At 49.1% G+C, this 14,897-nt stretch overlaps 1 protein-coding gene across 6 annotated transcripts in view; it reads left to right on the forward strand.

The window, feature by feature from the left end:
• Window positions 1-711: 711 nt before the first annotated feature.
• The window catches only part of SH3KBP1 (SH3 domain containing kinase binding protein 1), a 331,585-nt gene continuing 317,399 nt past the window's right edge, over window positions 712-14,897 (forward strand). For 5 of the 6 annotated variants that reach the window (XM_059883336.1, XM_059883338.1, XM_024987858.2 and 2 more), the window contains exon 1: window positions 746-1,013. In XM_059883336.1, the coding sequence (XP_059739319.1) occupies window positions 1,010-1,013 (4 nt within the window). In that variant the 5' untranslated portion in view covers window positions 746-1,009. 6 annotated transcript variants of the gene reach the window in all.

The raw sequence follows: 14,897 nt of genomic DNA on the forward strand, positions 1-14,897 counted from the left end.
GGCGATGCAGCCCTCTGGCTTCACTTCTCTTTCTGCGTCTCCATCCCACCACCTCCTACAAGCCGAACTCGCGCCTGGCCTGCCGTTCCCACGCTGCACTGAAGGGAAACAGCGTTTCTCTCCCTCCGTAGAATAAACCCCTTCTCCTTCCTAACAGCCCCCTCTGTGAAGCCTTCTGGGTTGCCGCGACACCCCAGGATTACCTGTCATCACCCTCAGCAGGTGTTCAGCCCCTCACCTGCCCACGGTCTCCCCTCCCCCAACCTGTCCTCCACCTCACGTTGCACCTTTGGGATCGGCTTTTTCCATCTCCTTTCCACGTGCCCCTCCACCTGGACGCCCCCTCCCCTCAGACCCTTCCTCCCCTCCTCTGGTCTCGAGGAGTCTCGCGGCATTTCCCGGGGCGTTAGCGGAGCCGCCAAGGGTGGGGGGCAGCCTCGCAGAGCTGGGTCCCTCCCCAGCAGGCGGTGAGGGGGGCGCCGGAGCGCAGCAGTCACAGAGACGCCCCGGGCGCCAGCCCGGTCCCTCGAAGGCTCCGCCCCACTGGCCCCGCCCCTCCAGCCCCGCCCCCGCCCTGGCGGCCGCGCGTCCCCGGCAGGCGGAGCCGCAGGAGCGGCGGCGGCGGCGGCGGTGGTGAGGAGGAGGGGAGAGCGGGCTGCGCGGCCGCGACTGCTGGGCGCTGGGCTGGGTGGCGCTTTTTTTTTTTTTTTCGCAATTTCCACTAGCGGGGAGCAGGAAACCCGGCGCAGCCGGGCGCAGCGGGTCGCGATGCAGCAGCAGCAGGAGTCGCCCCGGGGCAGCAGCAGCAGCAGCAGCAGCAGAGGCAGCAGCGGGCGGCTTTGAGCCGCCGCGGCCGCCGCTACAGAGGAAAAAGCCGACCCAGCCGCCCGACCCCCGCGCCCATATACCAGCGCCCCGAATCCCGCGCCCAGGTCCCGGCGCCTTGACCCCCGCGTCCGCCTCCGCTAACTTTCACGCTGCCTCGGCGGCCCGGCCCGGCTCGACGCCAATGGGTGAGTGGGGGGCGAACGGGTGCTCACCGCAGCCTGGGGCGGCGCGCCTGTCCCGGGACTGTGGAGCTGAGGAGGGCGCCCTAGGGGCAGGGCCCCAGCGAGTGACACCGGGGTGGGCACCCTGCCTGCCTCGCGCGCTCCTGTTCACTCCCACTCGCGCCCGCGTCCCTGCCGAGCCCGCCGGGCGCCCACTGGAACCCCGCGGGGGCCTGGGTGGAGGAGCGCGGGGGCCGGCCCGGGGCGGCTGGCGCGGAGGGATGCAGGGGGTGTGGTTGGCTTTTCGGGTGGGCGGGGAGAGTTTTGTCTTGGCCATTTTCTCGCCCCCAGCGCGCCTTCCTTGCGCTGAGGGCGGGGGTACAGGGAGCTGGTGGGCTCCGGCCCTGCGCGCCGCTTGCGGTTCCCGCCTGGCCCCGCTGCAGAGGCGGCGGGGGCCCGGGTGCCTTTGCCGGGGGCTGACGTGGTGGTGGGGGGTGGCGGGAAACGCCCCATTACCCGGGCTGGCGTGCAGTCCTAGGGTCTGTAGCGCCTTGACCCGCCTCCCTTGACGTCCCTCTTCCTCCCAGCCCTGACCCCCTCTCTGCCAGCCTGCCTCCCTCCAGTCTGGCAAGCTCTCTGCTTGGTGATGCTCAAAGGCCACTTCCCACACCCTCTAAGTCTGCAGGGTTGGGGAACTGGAAAGGGTGATATAGTCCTTGATTTACTGGTCAAAGATCAGTTCTAAGTAGCCAACAAACTGTTAGGTCCCCTGGGTCCCATCTGGTATAGACCCCAGAGTATTGAAGCCACGGTGCCCAGACGAACTGGCACTTTATTGGGCAATGGACTTGAGATTGCCAGGGCTGTTAAACGTTTGGGCCACCCAGGTAATATTCTTGGTGGTAGGCAGTCTGTTTTTCATGCCTCTGGCACATTACTTTGAGGTGTTTCTAGGCCAAGTATAGGAAGACTGTAGATTTTAATAAATCATAATGAAGTGAGACCTTTCTGGGTTCAGGTCATAGTATTTAGGTAGGTGAGTCAGACAGTGAATGGCCAGTAGTTAGTGGTGAAGACAGATGCACTGGAAAAGGAGAGGTTTAACCCGGGCAGTTGCTGAGAGTTCAAATCCCATTTGTGGTCATTTTCCAGAAATGGGTTTCCTTTTCCAGAAGTGATGACGATCTGATGGCTTCTCAACTTCAATGTCACTTTTTTCTTAGTGCCCTTCTCTGATCCCTGCACCACTCCTAGTTTAATTTAGTTCCTTTCTGTTACCCTTTCTCCTATAGCACTTTTAAAAAAATAGCACTATTACGTATTTATTTGAGTTTAACATTCTGTCCCCTACAGTAAGCTCCATGAACATGGGGACGTTGCTGTGTTGTGCTGTTTTGTTCAGCACTGTTTTCTTTGGTGCCTGGCACAGCGTAGTCCCTAAATAAATATTTAATGAATGAATGAATGAGGGGGTAGTGGAAGGCAAAACACTTAGCTTGGCACTCTTGTTTTGCTTTGGCACCTAATAAGATAATTTAGTTCGTTAACAAAGTATATACTTGAAACATCACCCATTACTTTCACAACAGATTGGTTTCTCCTGAGGTAACCCCAAATGCTATTTTGATCATCTGTCCTTTTGGGTGGGTCACCTAAAGGATTGCACACATACACACACAAAGATGTTTGATCCAAGCATCTTCTTTCATGGCTGGACTGTGTTTTCTGTATCTCAGTGGGAAGAGGACTGAGTTCTTTTTAAGAAACAGACCTGTAATTTATCTTTCAAGTCTGAACTATTTTCATTATCCAGAACCTCCTAAGAAAATAGAAAGTGCTTCTGCAGTTTATAGCCCTTTAAGGTTTAATCTTTTTTACTGTAATCATTACAAAAGGGAGAGGGGGCGCTGAAAGTGATTTTCAGTTATTTCAGGTGTTAATACTTAGCAGTGCTAAAAGTAAAATGGACACTGTCATTTAATTCATTAAAATGTTTAGAGTGAGATTTGAGATGCTGAAAGTACTTTGGGGGTAAATATCACATGCTGTTTTCTAAAGTTTTTTCAGCAGTGTATTTGTGATGAAGCAGAGTTATTTAACAATTGATGCTGTATGTCTTCTGACGGAGCCACCTAACAGTGTTGTTTCTGAAGCAGGTGTGTGTACACACAGGCACACCCCCCTTTCCAGTTCCCCATATCACTTTGGTTTTCAGAAGATTTGTCCAGTTTATTAATTTGATACACTTCCGTTCTTATCGAGTCTGATAATGATTTTTCCCATGATGGATAACACAATAAAGCTGTATTACATAGTCTTTGATCTGAAAAACAACTGCAGAGCATCAAATCCCAAACCCTGAAATGAAGCCAGTTAGTTGTGAAATAGCCTCTTAAAAAGTGCACTCAGAATGTGCCATCTGAGTTTGCAGGAAGATGCCTTCAGTAAATGCAGGGAAAGGCTCTTGAAATTACAACTGCACAAATATTATTACAGCCCAAATCCGTGAGTCGTGGAGGATCTGCAAGCCCCATGAAGGATTTCTGTTTAAAGAATCCCAGAGTAACAACAAAGTGTGGACTGTGGTTAGTGTATTGTGTTAGTGTTGGTAGACTGCTTTACGGAGAAGGCAATGGCACCCCACTCCAGTACTCTTGCCTGGAAAATCCCGTGGACAGAGGAGCCTGGTGGGCTGCTGTCTATGGGGTCGCACAGAGTCGGACACCACCGAGCGACTTCACTTTCACTTTTCACTTTCATGCATTGGAGAAGGAAATGGCAACTCACTCCAGTGTTCTTGCCTGGAGTATCCCAGGGACGGGGGAGCCTGGTGGGCTGCCGTCTATGGGGTCACACGGAGTCGGACACGACTGAAGCGACTTAGCAGCAGCAGCAGCAGACTGCTTTATGTTAAATCAACTAAAGCTGAAATGAATACAATATGTTCAATAAATAGGCTCGAGTTAAAGATGGAAGGCTCCACTTCTTATCTATAATGACCTTTACTTTATCCTCTTCTAGCCATCACAGCTACCTCCTGGTTGCACAGATCTTGCTTGTTTCTTCTCTGACAGCTCTAGTTCTTACTGTGTTATTGATATTCTCTGGTCACCATTTGTATTTGTAATTGTTTTAAAGCCAGTTGCACACAGTGGTCAGTATTTGTCTATTTATCCATCTATCCCTCCGATATTTATTGACCTCCTGCTTTGTGCCCAGCATTGTGCTAGGAACAGACACACAGCACACAGACCTGCAAGCTTGGGTTTCTCATTCTAGTGGGAGAGGTAGGCTAGAGTCCAATACTTACAACAATATGTAATTATAAACCCTGGTAGGTCTTGTGAAAGGAGATTAGAGAGGTGGGATCTGAATTAGGTTGTGGAGGGTTAAGGACAGCATCTTTGAGGAGATTGAGTTGAAATCTGAAAGTTGGATAGGAACCATCACTGCCCTCCTCTCCCTCACCCCCCAGGACCACCTGCAGTGGAACAGCCCTGCGCTGTGGGCATGCCAGGGGTATCGCAGTGAGAGAGGTTTCCTCTGGATTAGGAGCTGTTAGGAAGCAGGAGTGAGTCCTGATTGGGTGCCTTAGTAACCTTACTTAGAAGCGGGGAAAACCAGAGTAAGGCTGGGATTGGTGAAGAAGCCAGAGTTGGTCCTAGAAGCCAGGACCCAGGGACATTGGGTGACTTTGGTGGTTTGGACAAGTTCCTGCTTCATCTGTGTTCTCACTTGATACTGAGTGGTCTTGTGAACTACGTGATGAGTGGGGGCGGAGAGTAGGACTTGGTGGTGGGGAGATAAGAGCCATCTAGGTATATTTGGGGGTGACTTCCTTAATATCAGCCCATCTAGGGGCTGTTGTTTAGCCTTTACAGAGTGAACAACTTGCACACTCCACCTGGAATCATTCCGGAGGGATAGAGTAAGCTGCTGAAAACCAAGAAGCAGCACAGCTGTTAATGGGAGAGATGGAATGCAGGAAAGTACTGGAATCCTTTCAATGTGAGAGGAGGAGGATCTCTCATACAGTGGTACTCAGAGTGTGGTCCCCCAGTCAGCAGCTTCAGCCTCCTGGGATCCTGTTTGAAATACCAGTTCTCTGGCCCTCACTGAGTCAGGAAGGCGAGAGCATTAATGCATTAATGAGCCCTCCAGGGGTTTTGATGCATGGTCAAGGTCAAGTGTAGAACCTCATTGCCTTGCAGATGAGAAGGCTGAGGTCCAGAGTACATGGGTTTGTGGGCGCTCTGGTCATAAAATAATATGCCATTATAACTGATACAGGACCTCAGAGAAGGAGGAGAATGTGCTCCTAGTTTGGAACAAACCTCTCCTGGAGTTATGACTCAGTATTGAGAAATGAAATCATTCCCCTGCTTTTTCCAGCTTCTAAAGACAGCCTGCATTCCTTGGCTTGTGGCCGCATCACTCTCACCTCTGCTTCTGTCCTCATGTTTCCTCCTCTCTTTCTCTGACCCTCCTGCCTTCATTTTATAAGTACTGTTGTATTACACTGTGCCCACCTAGATAATTGAGGATACCCTACCCATCTCAAGATCCTTAACTTAATCACATCTGCCAAGCCCCTTTGCCATGGAAGGTAGCATACTCATGGGTTCTGGGGATTAGGATGTGGACCTCTTTGGTGGAGTATTATTCAGCCTACCACCCTTTTATTCCTCTTTTGAGGCCTGCTCCAAAGGTTGTTTTACAACACTTCATCTTGTGTTAAGTCTGTTCATCTCTAGCTGGGTGTCCCCAACTGCATCATCCTGGCTCATTGCCTGGCATAGGGTAAGTGCCATATGTTAGTGAACGAATGAATAAATGAATAACCCTCTCACCCAAGTGCAGCTACTACTTGAAATTCTCTGAGGCTATTGGCTGCCAGGAGTATGTGTGCAGTTCTATAAAATCCCTCAGGCACAGGGTGCTGACAAGGTCTATTTGCTGACAGTTCCCAGTGGCCTGCACAGCAGCGGGTGAAGAACAGTAATGCCGCATGTGTCACATGGCTTCAACAAAGAGCTACAAGTTTAAGATAGCAAGTTCTCTCTGGCAGTGGTTCTCAACCAGGGGCAATTCTGCCCCCAACCCGTGGGGGGACATTTGGCAGTGTCTGGGGGTGGCAGCTGGTGGGGGAAGCCAGCCTGCTGGCATCTGGTGGGCAGAGGCCAGAGATGCTGCTTCACCTCCTGCAGCGCACCACAGTCTCCTCCACACTTATTCGGCCCCAAGTGCTGGGGAGGCCAGCTCTGGGTGTTACACAGATGGTCAAACACTGTTCCCTTCCTTCATCCTAGCCGCTCTGGAACCTAAGATTTTCCTCTCTGGCCACAGCCTTTGTTTTATGAATGGACCAAGAAGTCGATGGAGAGCAGGACTTTGGCACTTCGTCACTGTTTTGTCCTTTGAGTGGAAAGTGTCTTCACACAGCTTACCCTGCTTCTATCCTTACCTGGATTGTGAAGTTGTTGAACTTCCCTCTCCCATGTGTGGCTCCTCTGATGTTTTGCCTTCCTGCTGGGATGTTCTTAGATGCCAGGTGACAGATAATGGTCCTGCTGCTGCCCACCTATTGGTGCCTGGTTCTGGAGTGCTGGTGGGGCCTTTGGCAGCCATCAACCACACCATCAGATGTGGAACTGAGGCTCCAAGAGGCAATGTGACCTGGGCCCCCAGGTGCAGAACCCAGCTCTCTTTCACTGAGAGAGAACCAGCCACCTGTATCGGTGCTCAGTAAATATCAGGCTACTGATCTCCCCTCCCCCCAGCCCTGTTGCCCCCACCAGCAATGTGAGGAGCTTTCAACAGCCTGTTTCCTTGAGAAGTTTTTTAAAAACAGCTTTATTGAGATATTATTCACATATCATATAGGTCACCCATCTAAAGCATGCAATTCAGTGTCTGTATATCATGTTATTTGTGAAATTATGGTGTAACATATTTAACAGAATTTGCCATTTTAACCATTTGTGAGTGCACAGCTTCGTGGCATGAAGTGCATTCACGGCGTTGTGCAACCAGTGCTGCTGTCTGTTTCGAAAACTCTTCATCACTCCTCCCTGTAAGTTTGTGACTGGAAGGTTAGAGTCCATGCCCCATCCCCTGGAGGGGTGTTCCTGGACCACGCAGCCGTTTCAGTGGAACACTTGGTAGAAGCCCAAGGATCCCAGCTAAGATTCCAAAGAAATACAGGAAAAGAGAAAGTACGGTTTTGTTGTTTTTTATAATGGTTTTTGCTGATATTTTCTTTGGGGGGTGGGGTACTTCAGTTTTGCTTTGTCCCTCCAGGCAGCTCCCTTGGATCCATCTCTTTCATCCTGTGGGAGAATTGCGACTTACCTTCTGTATCCTGAAGCACTTGTGAGTCAGTGGCTTGGGCAACTTCCTTTGCAATTACTGGGGTCCATTAAGAGTATTTCAGTCATGGGAGAATACACTGTGGTGCCAGACTGGTCTCTGGAATCCACACGTGGGGGTTTGATGGAATGCCACATTTCTTTGCTTATGTCCCTTCAGCTGGCAAAGGTACACTGGCAACTGGTTGGTGATAAGCGCTTGTTTTTCAACTCGATCATTATTTTATGGATAAATACCTTACAGGCAGTCCTGTAGTTCACATTAGGGGGCACTTAAGCAAAGCAAAATGCAGCTTATGGGCCTTACCTCACTGGTAAACTATGCTTATAGTTAGGCTCAGGAGGAAAAAACACTGATAACAAAAAAATCCTGGGATATTTGTCCTCCCTGAGCAGTATTCACTTGGCAAGAAAAGCTCTGTAAAGGCCTTCGCTTATTTCCTTACAGGGGCCAGGGAAGTGGTGGGGCCACTGCAGGAGGCTGGTCTGTGCCTAGACGCAGGGGATAGAGAGCAAGATGAGTGCTGTTCAGTTCATACTGCTGTTTCTTCCTCAGTGTCTTGGATGAAAGACTATAAATATTTCAGTGCTGATTAATTACTCATTTTGCATAACAAATCTAAGCCCTTAAGCACCCAAGTGTAGCATATATAGACAGTTGAAAATACTGGGTCTTTAAACTTCCACTTCTTAACAGTTAGTGCTCAAACATCAGCCCTGGTGTTTTTGCTGGATTTTTCTGGACTCCTCTAGACTTAGAAAACTTGGGGCCCAGTTCTAGGTCTGGTCCTTTGGGGCTGCACCAGTTTTATCCATCGCATACCCACTCCCCGGGTGAAAAGTCTTTAATTAGCTTAGTGTCCTCTCTAATTATTCCAGCTAGTTCTCCTTTTTGTGCCTGGGGCTAGAAGGAGGTGCTTGAACCTTGTTTTGGGTGAGCGCTGGGAAGGTCTGCTCTGGCTTGCTTTCCCCACCCCGTAGCCAGCCTCTCTGTGGATCTGCATCTTCTGTGGCAGGCCCTTCTGGATGCTGCCTTCTTCTGCTTGGGTAGTTTACGTGCTCGCCCAGTTAAATCCCAATTCCGGGTTCCCATAGGGTGACTCTGAGTCCCCTGGAGTTGGTGTCACCCTGGAGACACACGAGTGCGTGGTGTGTGCCCACATCTGTGAGGGGAGGGAGTGCCTGGTTCCAGTCCCATGTGAGTTCTTAAGGAGGGCCTCCTTGGTGCCAGGTGAATGCTGGGTGCTGGGACAGTCCTGACTGGGGTGTAGCCCTGCCCCTGGGATGGGGTGCCTGGGGGCCACTCTTGGGGCAGGTACTATAAATGCAGATGCGCGAAGGTGCCCCATTGCCCACACTTCCTGGCTGTCTTGACCAAGGGATGATGGGTGTGAGGTGTGGTGCTAGAGCTGTCAAAGATGAGCCCGCCCCCCCCCACCCCCCTGAGGGACAGCTCCTGGCTTTGCTGGGCACCCTTATGCTTCTGAATGAGTCACGGCTATTTTTACCTTTTGAGACCCAGAGTTGTCTAACTGAACTTGGTTTCTCCTTTTGAGTTGGCACCACTTAAAAAGCGTGGATGTGACTGGGGGCACTTGGAGGGGTTGATGATAGCGCGCCGTGGGGGCAGGGTGCAGTTGTGACATTGTCTGGGTGTTTTAGGGAACCTGTGGGTTTTTAAATGGAGGAAGAAATGAAGACATTGTGAAAAGCAGCCACCGCCTGGCCGGACGAGTTAACCGCCGGAGCCAAGTGATGTCGGGGAAGGGGCAGGGGACTGTGGCTGCTGTGTGCTTGGGCTCCCTCTCTCCACCCTCCCACCCTTTCTCTTCTCTTCCTCTCCTCTCTTGCTCTCCCCCTCACTGGGTCGCCTTTCCTTCTCTCCCCCAGCCCTCCCCACACCTTCTCTGTACCCCACTCTCATCTCTCCCCAGCCTTTCTCTTCCCTCGGCCCTCTCTCTCCCCTCACTGCCCACCCACCCATTCGAGACCCACCTCCTGCTCATTCCCCGTTTCCCTTCAGGCCTCTTTTGTTGCCCCCTCCACTTCTTTCCTTCTCTCTTCCCCACAGCCTCCCCCACTCTGCCCCCCCACCTCGTCTCTCCCATCCCTGTCCCATTCTCCTCCAGGTCCCTCTGTCCACACCTTCTCTCCTCCTAAGGGGACCTCCCCTTACCCTCTGTTTGTGCTTCCCCTTCTTACCCCGCTTCCTTCCTCCTTCTGCTCCCTTTCTTCCCACTCTTCGTCCTCCCCGTCCCCTAACTCTCCCCCAACTTTCTCCCCTTCAAACCCTCTCTTCTCTCCCCTCCCCCCGTTCTCTCCCGCCACTCTGTGGTCTCCTCCCCCCTAGGCCCACATTCTCTCCCGCAAGCCCCTTTCTCTCCTGAAATCCGGCATGTCTCACAGCCCTCCCAGTTCTTCCCATAAACCTTCCCCATAGGGTACTGCCCCTGCCTCAGCATCTTCAGCTGAGAGCAACACCTCCTTCGTGGATGAAGCCATTGTGTATTAGTGTCCTCTAAGGTCAAGATGGCCACGTGAGGATGTGTAGAAATGGCTCCCGCTCCACCGCAGACACTGGGCAACCGGTTCGCTGCCAGTGAGGACAGTCGTCTTAAAGGATAACCTCTTCTCCAACAGTGGTGCAGGGGGCTCCATCCCTGACTGAGGGGAGAGGCAGATTCTAGGATGGATATGTCTCCTTCTAGTTCCAGCATTCTGTAACCCTGAAAAGTTTTTTTGTTATAAATAGTAACTCTATAATAGAGTTCAGAAAATAGGAAGCAGGACAATTTAAATTGAGTGCTCATACAGTACTCCAATACAAGCACTTTCATTGTATCTTTGTGTGTGTCTTTTTAGGGGCTTCCCTAGTGGCTCAGTGGTAAAGCATCCATCTGCCAATGCGGGAGATGTGACTTTGATCCCTAGGTCCGGAAGATGCCCTGGAGAGGGAAATGGCAACCCACTCCAGTATTCTTGCTTGAGAAATCCTGTCAACAGAGGAGCCTGGTGGGCTACAGTCCATGGGGTTGCAAAGAGTCAGACACAACTTAGCTACTAAACAACACCAACATATATATCTTTAGACTTTTTACTATATACTTGTAGATAATATTAATATATGTAGTATATATAATTGTACATCCTGTTTTTTTTTTCTATGCCATAATCATCTCCAAAGCTGGTGTTTGTAGTAGCTGAATATGTGAGTTCCTGAATCCTAGCTTATGGAACCATTTCCCTACCATTTGAGCATTAGGTTGCTTCCATAATCTTGATATTATAAATAAAGATGGGATGGACACCGTTTTCCTTTTTATCATTTAAGGAAACCAGATTGCAGGCAGGGTGACATTCCACATCGGTTCTTTGTTTCCATAGCCTCCATGTGACTGGAATGGCCCATGCTGATGATAATGACGATACGTCCATGAGGGTCAATTACTGCGTGCGCACTGGCAAGGTGCGTGCCATCCCTGTGTTTGCTTTCAATTTTAGTTCAAGAAACTGCTCACATGGCTTGTCATCCCTTCTGTGCCATATGTGCTGTGTGTGTCTGTAAGTGACACAGGGGCGGGGAGAGAGGGAGATGTCTCTGAAGGAGACTGCCGGTGGGACTTTGCTGTTCCACAGTGTGTACCTGTTGCACTGTGCCATTTGGAGACGATGAATCCTGGTTCAGTGCTCAGGCATGAGAGAACGGGATATACACAGGGAAAGGTAAAACCTTCGGAGACTTGCTTCCTTCTCTACTGTCTCTTTCTTTCCATCCTTCCTCTTGCCCTCCTTCCACTTTACGCCCTGACTGACTTTTTAAAGGGTTTTAGTGTCCCAGAACTGCAGGGGAAATGGTGTTCTGAAGGTGCTGGGTCATCAATGGGCCTTCTCTTTTGGCTGGGCTGTGGGTCCAGGTCTCATGCTGACAAGGGAAAGGTTGTGACTGTAACCTGCTGTGACTTCGTAGCTTAGCTTTATGTCATTGTCATATGCTGTCTTGAAAAAACTGGACTTTTAGCTTCAAAGGACATCAGATAAGAGTGGCTAGAACCCCAGGATCCAGGCTGGATGAACCATCTTGAACTCTGCCTTCTTGACGCATCAGTATGAGTGAATGGACAGCACTGTGTAAAGCATTTGCTCCCCAGCCACCCAAGTGCACGTCAGATGCTAGCTCGTGGGCGGCCAAAAAGAAGCTGAACATTTATGATGCCTTTTCAAGGCCAAGTGTCCAGTGTCTGTGAAAGTTCTAAACTTCATGATAGTGTATTAGGAAGCCTTGATCACTAATGGGTACCAAATCCTTTTTCACTTTGTTTCATTTTTAAGTTATGAACATAACCAGACTGTACTGCAGGACAGACAAGACAGTTGATTCATTACTGCCATTTATATTGGAATTTGATTAGGTTCTACAAGTCTTTATTTAGTACCTTTTAGGTGTGAGAGCTGATATAACCAGAGGGACACGGATGTCTAAAGTTTCCCTCAATGACACATTTTGGTTAATTCTCATTTCCCTAATTACTTGGGAGATTGTGATGTGATCATTTCATGAACCACACAATGAAATAAGCAGTTAAACTGGACAGTGTTAGTTTGAACAAGTTTTGTTTCTCCCCAAAGAAGGAAAGGTGTCCATATGAGGAACACACATCAAGTTAGAAGACAACTCTCTGAGATAACAGTTGTTAGTTGGTCTCTGAAACTCCCTCCTTGCTGGAGGCTTAGAGAAACCAAATAGAACAGGGTTTCTCAGATGAGTAAGGCTGGAGTTCCTTTCAGGGAGGTATTTCAAGACTCCCTCTTTGCCTTGAACTTTAAAAAATGTTTATTTATTTATTTGGAGTAAAATATACATGACAGAAAATTTACCATCAATTTTTTTTTTTTTTTATCGTGGTGACATACACGGAATGTGAAACGTACCATCCTAACTGCTTCTAAGTGGACAGTTCAGTGGCATAAAGTACATTTACCTTGTTGTACAAGTGTCACCACCAGCCATCCATAGAACGCTTTCTATCTTATAAAACAGAGACTCCACACCCCTTCAACAGCCACCCCCATTTCCTGCTCCCCAGCCCCCGGCAACCAGTGTTCTCCTTTCTGTCTCTGTTTGCTTGACTACTCCAGGGACCTCATTTAAATGGAATCGTACAACGTTTGTGCTTTTGTATCTGGCTGATTTCAGCTAGTGTGGTGTCTTCAGGGTTCACTCATGTTATAGCATGTGTCAGAATTTCATTCTTTTTTAATTGCCTAAAACTTTGTAATAATGATGCGGCTTGAAAAATAGGCACTTAACTAGATATATGCTCCTTTTGCTTTTAGCTCATTTGGAAATATAAACCTGCAGTATCAACCTGAAGCTCATTTGGAAGTATAAACTGATTCACAAATGAAGGATGAATTAACCCAATAAAGCTCAATCAACACTAATAGGAGACACAATGACATGTTTCAGAGATGCCATTGTTGCTCGCAAGGCGGCTGGGTGCACACACTTGATGTGGGGTGCAATCTTTTGACTTTACTTGGTCATCTCATCTCTTCCCTCTTCAAACCAATGTGAGAATCCTTCCTTCACACAGTGCTCTCTGAGGCCTTTTCACGGCATGCTGTGCATGAGAACCGATTCTGAAAGTTGAGAGGGTATTTGATCCACATAGACCACGTGTGGGTGTGGACAGTGTCAAGCATTGGTAGAAAATAAGTCCTCATAAGCCCACCCCTCAATGTGCACTGTGGCTCCGTCCTGTCCCCCTGCCTTCTTGAGAGGAGATGAACATCAGGAGCCTTTTAAAAAATCATATTTCCCTTCTTTTTAAGAACTAGTTTGATCATTTCCATATGTATCTCCTAAAAACATTTTGTCTGGTTTTGCTTGGTTTTAATTTTATGTAACCAGCATGCAAACCACACAGAGACTTGTGACTGGCTGTTTCTCGTTTTGTACTTCATCTCTTTTCCCTGTCTGATCTTCCATTGTTTGAATGTGCCATTGTGGCTTTTTTGTTTCACTTGTGATGGACTTTTGCATTGCTTCCAGTTTTTGCTACTGTGAATGCGTGTCCTGTCACCATTCTGATCATTGTCTCCAGGTGCCCGTGTGAAATACGTCCTTGAAAGGTGTATGACGAGGAGTGATTTTGCTGGCTTGCAAGTTGGTGGATTTCCAAAGTGGTTGTACCAGCATGTTCCCAACAAAGGACTGAACAAACTAATAATGAAGGAGAGAACACCGTATTCATTGAAGAGAGGATGTGAGCTTTAGAAGAGAATGCCTAATTGGTTTTCACAATGTGTGTTCCCAGAGTATAAACATTTCTGCAGCTCCCATGTTGCTCAACATTTGGCCACCTCTGTGTCTATCATCACATCTCCTTCTCTATCTCTTGAGCCTCCCTCTTCCATCCTTTAAAGACCCTTGTGATGATGCTGGTCTCCTCCAGATCATCCAGGATAATCCCCTCATCTCAAGATCCCCTCATCTCAAGCTTAATCACATCTGCACAGTCCCTTTTGCTAGGTTAGATCACATACTCACAGGTTCTGGGAATTGGGGAGGGCATTATGATGTCTACCATGGACGGAGGGAAGGGCTCCATTTCTAAAGGAGGAAAGGGATGCTTGGAGATGATAGTCTCTACTGTATCACATGACTGCATTTTTTCCCATTTCGTGCCCATGGATATTTAAAAGTATTAAATTGTCAGAGCTGGTGAACTTGCTGAAGATGGGACTTTGTTTTCTTGTACTTTGTGGTTCTGGGGGTTTGCATATCTAAATAATCACAAAAGAAAACTTTTTGAGGTCCACGTCTTCTCTCACGAGTGAGCGTCCTCCGTCCATCTTCTGTCGGCCGCGTTCCTTTCCCGAAGGCCACTTCCCTGTTGTTATGCTTGTAGTTTCCTCAGAAAAGCTAACAGCACCACTAGCATCACTAGGATTAAATGCGTGGTGAATGTTTTTATTGGCACAGAGTAGAGGCTCAGATGAGTTACAAATAGACAACAATAAAAGGCCACGCTGGCACACTGCCACAGCCCGCTTGTGTGTGAAGACCCCCTCATCATATATTTTGTGCCCACAGTAGGTGCACTGATCAAATACCTTCCTGGTATCTTTTGCCCCTCACAGATTTTTTGGGCATGTGCTACGAACTGAATGTTGAATGTTTTTGTTACTACAAAATTTGTATGTTGAAACCCTTGATCCCAAATGTGATGGAATTTGGTGGCGGGGCTTTTGGAAGGTTATTAGATCATGGGAGTGGAACCTTCATGGGAAGGCAATGGCACCCCACTCCAGTACTCTTGCCTGGAAAATCCCATGGACGGAGGAGCCTGGTAGGCTGCAGTCCATGAGGTTGCTAAGAGTCGGACACGACTGAGCGACTTCACTTTGACTTTTCACTTTCATGCATTGGAGAAGGAAATGGCAACCCACTCCAGTGTTCTTGCCTGGAGAATCCCAGGGACGGGGGAGCCTGGTGGGCTGCCGTCTATGGGGTCGCACAGAGTCGGACATGACTGAA

The sequence above is a fragment of the Bos taurus genome, chromosome X, assembly GCF_002263795.3.
Source record: "Bos taurus isolate L1 Dominette 01449 registration number 42190680 breed Hereford chromosome X, ARS-UCD2.0, whole genome shotgun sequence".
In the NCBI taxonomy this organism is placed as follows: domain Eukaryota; kingdom Metazoa; phylum Chordata; class Mammalia; order Artiodactyla; family Bovidae; genus Bos; species Bos taurus.